The 8,175-nt window shown below is 40.0% G+C and overlaps 1 protein-coding gene across 1 annotated transcript; it reads left to right on the top strand.

Annotated features, from left to right (window-relative positions):
- Positions 1 to 6,273: 6,273 nt before the first annotated feature.
- LOC147620265 (uncharacterized) lies at positions 6,274 to 7,944 on the top strand. The gene is made up of 3 exons (XM_086772736.1): positions 6,274 to 6,962; positions 7,091 to 7,216; positions 7,417 to 7,944. Exons 1-3 carry the CDS (start codon positions 6,376 to 6,378, stop codon positions 7,766 to 7,768), a joined length of 1,065 nt encoding a protein of 354 aa, XP_086628862.1. The 5' UTR covers positions 6,274 to 6,375; the 3' UTR covers positions 7,769 to 7,944.
- The last annotated feature ends 231 nt before the right edge of the window (positions 7,945 to 8,175 follow it).

An 8,175-nucleotide genomic window follows, 5' to 3' on the forward strand; every position in this document is an offset into this window, starting at 1 on the left:
GCCTTACATAGGTCCCATGCTATGGAATTTGCAATGCTGTAGTGTGGCCTATACATGGCTATAGATTATGCATAGCCATTTATAGGCCATAGCAAGGCCTATGCATGGCTATGGATTATGCATAGTCATGTATATACATTGCCATGTCTATGTGTAGGCTTATCCATAGCCATGTCTATGCGTATGCATACCTTATGAAACTATGCATAGGCATAGCTACGCATAGACATTGGTGCATACCATGCTTGGCTAATTGGACGCAAAGTATCCATGCCATGCTTAGACGCTATACACATAGCATCCTTGCCATGCTTAGATGCTATGCCTAGGCTTGCCATATGCATATGCCTAAGCATACGCAAGCATATGACTTTCCATATGCACCTAGGCTTGCCATATGCATATGCCTAAGAATATGCAAGCATATGCATATTCTTGTCATAGGCTTTCCCCATATACATATGCCAAGGTTTGCCATATGCTTGTCTAAGCATATTCTTGCAAGCGCTTGCAAGCAAGCCTATGCAAGCATAATCTTTCAAATGACTTGCATTTGCTTGTCATATGCTTGTCATGTAAGAATATGCAAGCCATATGGGAAAGCCTAGCCAAGCAAATGGAGAGTCTAGGCTTGCCATATGCATATCCTTATTTAGGCTTGACACATGATTGCCTAAGCATATACAAGCATATGATTGCAATAAAGGCTTGCATATGCCTTGCCTAGCCTTGCATATGGCTTGCATATGGCTTGCATATGCTTGCATAGGCTTACATATGGCTTCTTATATATTCTAATAAGGGTCACAGAGGTGCATGAAGATTTAGCTAGTGATAAGTAGTAAAACTAGGCAATGCTTTTTAGACCTCCTTATTTTGTAGGGATCATAGAGGTACATGAAGATTTTGCTAGTGAGATAAGTGGTGGTACAACTAAGCAATGCTTTCTAGACCTCCTTGTTTGAGTTTAATTCTTCAATTTACAATCTTGGTACCTTTAATAAGGAGGGTATGGGAAGCATTTCTTAACTATACCACCAAAATAGGATAAATACACATTTACATATGGCATGCAAGAACTCATCGAGTGTGTAAGTTACCTTTGATCTAGTTTTTGCTATGCTATCATGCATTTTTTAATTTTCTACTTAGTCTAAAAATTAACTCTTTTTTTATGGGTTTAAGCCTAGGATAAGAGTCGTGGTTGAAGAAGAAGACTACTTAAGCCACTGTAATCCTTGACAATTGTGAGCTCTTGCAAGGTATGTTGCACCCTCTCTTTTGCTATTTTGCTATCAATTTTTTATCCTTGTCAAGGCCACGTGGCCCATGCGTTATGTCCCATGTGTGAGAGTTGGGTAGGAACGCATCACATGGCTATGCTTGCCTATGCTTGCAAGGTATGTTGCACCGTCTCTTTGCTATTTTTCTATTTTGCTATTATTAGTTTTTCCTTTTCAAGGCCATGTGGCCCATGCGTTATGTCCCACATGTGAATTATCCCATGTGTGGGAGTTGGGTAGGAATGCATCACTTGCCTATCCTTGCCATAAGCTTGCATAGGCTTGCCCATGCTCTCCATAGGCTTGCATGCTTACCTCCTCTCCTAGATGAAACTATCCATTTAGGCTAGGTAGCAAGGTAAAATGCTTGACACATCTCATTGTACAATGTAGGAAAGTATTTATGCTCTTGACATGTATATGGGCATTAAGAGAGCAAGATTGTGTGACTCAACCTTGCTCTCCAAAATAGTGAGCACTTTCGCATGCCCGCCTTACGTAATATGTAAGGTAAGAAAGTTACATAGATAAAAATTATAGTGCAATGGTGTACTCTATCATGATCTATATAGAGTATGAAAATTTCTCCATACTTTTCTTTTGTTCGCTTGTTCATGTGAAGTATAGTTTGAAGCTATGTTTATCTTGAATTACACATAACTTCTAATCTGTAGCTCAGAACAACATGTTGTAAAAAGAAAAAGTGGAGCATTTCTCATGATCTATTGATTTTTTAATTTTTGTTTACTTTTTGTTGGCAATCACAATGCTTCTACCAACGATCCTACCAACGCTCGGCACTTTTCAGAACGCGTTATTAGGACCTTTGGTTGGCTTTCATCTCCTTTTAATGTTGTAAGATGACAATTCTAGAACAAATACAATGGCCTTACCATGTGCTATGGACTGCATGTACATACTTGCTTAAGACTAGTAATATAGAGGTCGAACCATTTTTAAACGGTTTGGTCATCCTCGTGTGAAAACTCGTTAGTTGAATATAAGTCATTTTTTACAATAAGCAATACACAATCATTCCCTTACAATAGAATACTTGTGAGCTCCCCTCTTCCCTCTTCCTTCTTCTTGCTTGCATGTATGCTATACACATTCATTCCCTTGTAATAGAATACTTGTGAGCTCCCCTCTTCCCTCTTTCACCTTCTTTTCCATAATGTATGCTATCAATTGAATCTTACATGTTTGATGGATGCTTCCTAGATATGTCTTCTTGTATTAGCTTCCCTTTGATTCCCCCACATTTTGTGAGAGAGAACTATCATGAAAGACCATCTCATTTTTCCTCCATCTCTAGAGACATATAGAGCTCTCCCTTAACCCCGTTGTTGGCAACCAAGGAGCATTCCAATGTTACAATGGAGTGAGGATGTGATGGCGGGTGAGCTAGTGCACCCACATAAGGAAGTTGCACTTGTTATGCAACTCTAAGGCACAAGACCTAATGACATATGCTTTCACAAGGCAAAGGTAAGATCGCCATGTAAATGTCTCGTAATGTAAGGGGTATGCATCCCATGTTTATTATATTAGATGAAAGAATGTATTTTTGTTGGTGAGGGTGGCCAAGGTTTAGGGAGGCTATGAAATAACAAACAACCCAAAACCATGTATTTAAAGTATATGAGAGAGCACACATCGTGCTAGAGAATTCCATCATTATAAGGGAGAGTGTGGTGATTGATGAGAGCAGGAGGATTATCCTTCAAAAAACTTTTCTCTCACCTTTGGAAAAGAGCCATATAGATAAATATCTAGTTAGACAAGGTTGTTGTTGTTGTTGAGGACCCAGGGCCCCTAGATTAGGAATTCATGATTATAGAAATCTATGTAAGGGGGATCTAGGATTATATAGATCAAGGGGGAGTGTTATAAACATAATGTCTAAGTCCCCTACGTAGATGAAGTGCATAAGTCTTGGTTTTTGTGTGTGAATGCTTGAATATCCTAAGGTTAATCCAAGGTGGTGAAAGGCCACTTGGTATGAAACGAACATGAATGCATGGGCATTAAGGTGGAAATGTGAAAAGGCATGTTGGGTGGTGCAATATAAAGGAATGTGGAAAATATGTTGGGTGGTGCAATATAAAGCACTGGGCATTAAGGTGGAAATGTGAAAAGGCATGTTGGGTAGTGCAATATAAAGCAATGTGGAAAATATTCATGGAAGGAGTTTGAATGAAGAAAAGCCCTAGACTTGTGGATAAGCCTTTGGCTATATAATAATGTACCTTTACTCACAATTTGTGAGATGAGAATCTAATCTAATTCTAGTTTATTGACTTGAACTCAAAGTTTATTGTGAGATGAGAATCTATTCTAATTCTAGTTTATTGACTTGAACTCAAATTCTATTGTGAGATGAGAATCTAATCTAATTCAGTTTATCAACCTGAACTTAAAGTTCACTTTATTTTCATCATCATCATCCTTACTTTGATTCAATTTCTTTTTATATATTAAAATACCATGAACCTCCTTAAAATTTTACAACAATTACAATATAGGATATGTGTGTGTGTGTGTGTGGGTTTCTCATGCCTCATTAAAATACCATGAACCTCCTTAAAATTTTACAACAATTACAATATAGAGCATAGGATATGTGTGTGTGTGTGGGTTTCTCATGCCTCATTAGATATATATCAAATAAATATTGTGTGTGTGTGTGTGTGTTATTATAAACCAAGTAGGTGCAATTATGCCTTATTAGATATATATCAAATAAATATTGTGTTTGTGTTGCAATCAATAGATTTGGTCTTAGAGTATTGAAACATGATTATTAAAAAACTTGAATTCTTGTGGCTATCATAAATAAAAAATGTTTGCATACACAATAGCATGACTTATTGTCATTAGAAACTTGTTAGTTGATGTGCAAAAACCGTACAGGGAGAATGGACAAAAGAGAGATTTAAAAATAGCACGCGGATTTCTATAAATCATTCTCTATTTCCAAGTGTTTCTTCTTGATCGATTCCAAGTCAAGTCCTAATCGAAAGAGTTCACACATTTCAACCATATAGTTATAAAGTGTTGAGATTCAACATTCTCATCTATTTGCACATTTTCATTTTAATCATATAGTCGTACGTGTAGATTCAACATTCTCACCTATTTTTACATTATTGTTTTATAGTTTGTTGCCAACATATGAAAAGCATCAAGGATATTAGGACATATGTATAATTGAGAGAAAATACCAAAAGTTGAAATTTTGATAAAGCATAAAATAACAATATAAGATTTATTTTTAAAAAGAACATAATGAGGAATCCAAATAAAGGTTCGAGTTTTTCCCACAATCCTAAAAGAATAGGTATTGTGATATGGCATGTGATTCTTGACATGATAGTCTGCGCCAAACGAATATATCCAATGTACGGACACAACTCTCTCTTCTTAGAAGTGATGTTAATGAGAGAACATAATGCCAATGCTCATTATATGTGTTCTTTAGTCAACCTTCTTCATGTATTTGTGGATTCACTATTGTTTCATAAAGATTGGCGAAAGACTTGTTTTTCACTTCATGAATAATGCAAGTTTGTGTGCTTTCCGCTCATGTTTTTTCTTTATTTTTTCACAATGTGGGATCACTCAATTTCCATAGCTTCTTTAATTTTTGTTGCACCTCAATTTCCTTGATGGATATTATTATGTCGCCTTGTGAACATTAGTGCCTTTGAAGGAAAATACTAATCTATCTTTCTTACATCTTGCTCCTTAGTCTTGAAATAATACATTTGACATGATGAAGCACATTAATTATAGCTTATGTCGTACCTTTCTTTCTTTCTGATGCTTGGCTTTAGTGGAGAGACACTTTTTGATTCATCATGTTATTTTGCCTTTAAGTTGGTGCCACAAATCTCTCTCTCTCTCTCTCTCTATATATATATATATACACACACACACACACACACACACACACACACACACACATACATATATATGTATATATATACATGTGTGTGTACATATATATACATATCCATATCTACATATATATGTGTGTGTGTGTTTGCTAATATAACACATGACCATGAATTGTTGTTGTTGCAAGGATGCATGGACTCTCTCTCTCTCTCTCTCTCTCTCTCTCTCTCTCCATCTGTGTGGGCTCTCTCGTGCTCTCTCTCTCTCTCTCTCTCTCTCTCTCTCTCTCTCTCTCTCATCCGTGTGGGCTCTCTCTCGTGTCTCTCTCTCTCCATCTGTGTGGGCTCTCTCGTGCTCTCTCTCTCTCTCTCTCTCTCTCTCTCTCCATCCGTGTGGGCTCTCTCACGAGAGAGAGAGAGAGAGAGAGAGAGAGAGAGAGAGAGAGAGAGAGTCCATGCATCCTTGCAACAACAACAATTCATGGTCATGTGTTATATTAGCAAACACACACATATATCCGTGTGGGCTCTCTCATGAGAGAGAGAGAGAGAGAGAGAGAGAGAGAGAGAGAGAGAGTCCCCCATCTATGCAAACAACAATTCACAATCATGGGGTAATATATATATATATATATACACACACACACACCCCAAAACAAAATGCACATTGCCTGGTGTAAGGCCCAACCAGTACATGCAAGTATGCATGTGCTTGTAAGGCACCAAATGTGTGAGGATAGTTCAAGGTGATGTTGCAAGAAGGGCGCTTTTTGTGTGTTTCTATATTAGAGGGAGGTACATCTTGGCAGGTGATGGGGGGGGGGGGGGGGGGGGTATCATTGAGGTTGTGTGAAGGTCATGCAGATATGCTCATGTGGATGGACACATGTGCGTGAGGTAACAACAAGTGGATTGATGAGACTGTTGTTGGTAGTTGGAGTGGTCTTTTGGGTTGCCCATGGTGGGCTAATAAGGATAGCTTCCTTGATCATTTGGTCTCATCTGCTATTTGTTGTTAATCCATTTGGCGAGCCGTGGCTTCTACTTTCAATTGATCTCAATGGGCACGTAACGTAGGCCACTGTTTACCTGATTAGGCAAGTAGGCCAGACGGCAGTGGCAACCCTACGACCATTAATGTGCATTTCCAGGCAGAATTAAGGTTGCAGGCTTGCAGCTTTGTGTGAGTTTTCATGGCGTCTGCGAGCGAGCGCATGTCCCCAGGCAACAAACCAGCATCACCTTCCTCCCCTAGTTTTGTACGCAATATAGCACCTGAGGCATCCACACACCTGCTTGTCAACAATTTCAACTCCATTTCAGATCCCCATGAGATGGTTATATCGGTCCGACCCTTCGACAGGAGGGAGTCGCCAGCTTCATCACAATATAATTATAGCTCCCGGCCCTCAATTAGCCACACTCTAATATGCATTGTTAGAGGGAGATTTAAGCTGTTTGGTTCGAGGTTATGGATGATTCTGCGGTTTTTGACAACATTAAGCCAGATTATGGCGGCGTTGGTGGTGCTGGGGGTGTCAAGAGAGGAGAGAGCACAGAAGCCTTTGTCTGCGTGGGTGATGGGCTACGCGTTGGGCTGCATGGCCACATTGCCTCTCTTCTATTGTCAGTTTAAAGCGCCGCCTTCATATATCAATGGCATATCAGAAGCGCAAGAATATCATGATGTGTATGATGCCGATAGCATGCAGTCGTCTCAGGTGCAAGGGGTTGATAATCACACATTAGACGGAGGTCATACAGGAGCCGGCAAAGACAGGTGCTTCATTTATTCCCTTGGGTTTTCATTGATATCTCAGCCGCCGACTTCACAGATAGTGTAGCATTTCTCTGGCTTGATAGAATCAATCGCTGATAATTAATTAGCAGAGTAATTGTGCGTTGCAGGATAGAGCTCTTCCTGGACAAGCTTCGCATTTGCCTGGACTTCTTCTTCGCAATTTGGTTTGTGCTGGGAAACGTTTGGGTCTTCGGAACGCCCTCCAACGCACAAGCGAGCCCCAAGCTGTACAGGTATGTGCCGGAGTTGTGCCGTAGTGTCGGAAGAAAACGTGTCGGAATCTATTTACGTAGCCGTATAAGTAGGCTTAGTGCCCACCAATTAATCAACTAATAACAGTATTCTCTCTTTTTTCACCACCACCGCAGTGCCCATTGATTTAAATCGCTTAATAATGTTCTCAACATTTTATCGTTTCTGTGTGCACCTGCAGCTTGTGCGTTGCTCTGCTTGTGCTTAACGGCTTGCGCTACGCGGTACCCATCATTTTCTGCTTTGGCTTGTGCTGCTGTCCCCGGCCATGGTTCGTCGGATCATCAAGATCAACAAACATCACTGATGAGCAGCAACCTGCAGCAGCAGGTGAGAGAGCCACCCAAGAGCTCATCGATGCGACGCTGCCCAAGTACAAATTCAAGAGCAAAAGGCCGATCGACGTTCATTATCGACCACCGTGCAGCAAGGATCAGAGAGAAACGGATCTGCAACAACTAGCTGCTTTGTCCAACAATAAAATGGCCGACTGCTTAGGGAGGGTCATGGCTCCCCTTGATGGCTCCCCTTGATGAAAAGATGATATTCGTAGATGATTGGGTAAGTAGTAGCCTAGTCACTAATGTCACACATAACGCTAGAGTCTCACTTTGGGGCATTTGTTTACTTAATATGGCAAAGTAACAAATCTTGGTATACTACTCTTGTCATGTAGAAAAATTTGGCTAAATATGGTTCAATTCCCATCTTCTTCTTGCTTGTGGTGGGTGTGTGTGGGGAGGGGCTCTTGTTGTTGGTGTGTGTTGATGATCTAGAAGGTTTTATAATGTCAATGTGTGGTGATGGTAAAATGCAAACCAAGGTTTAATGGCACCAATGTATTGTGACGTGAATTGCAGGCTTGTTGCATATGCTTGAGAAGATACAAAGATGATGTGGAGCTAAGGGGACTCCCATGCTCACACTACTTCCACGTTGA

The sequence above is a fragment of the Cibotium barometz genome, chromosome 32, assembly GCF_041138505.1.
Source record: "Cibotium barometz isolate CiBa-2024 chromosome 32, ASM4113850v1, whole genome shotgun sequence".
In the NCBI taxonomy this organism is placed as follows: Eukaryota; Viridiplantae; Streptophyta; class Polypodiopsida; order Cyatheales; family Cibotiaceae; genus Cibotium; species Cibotium barometz.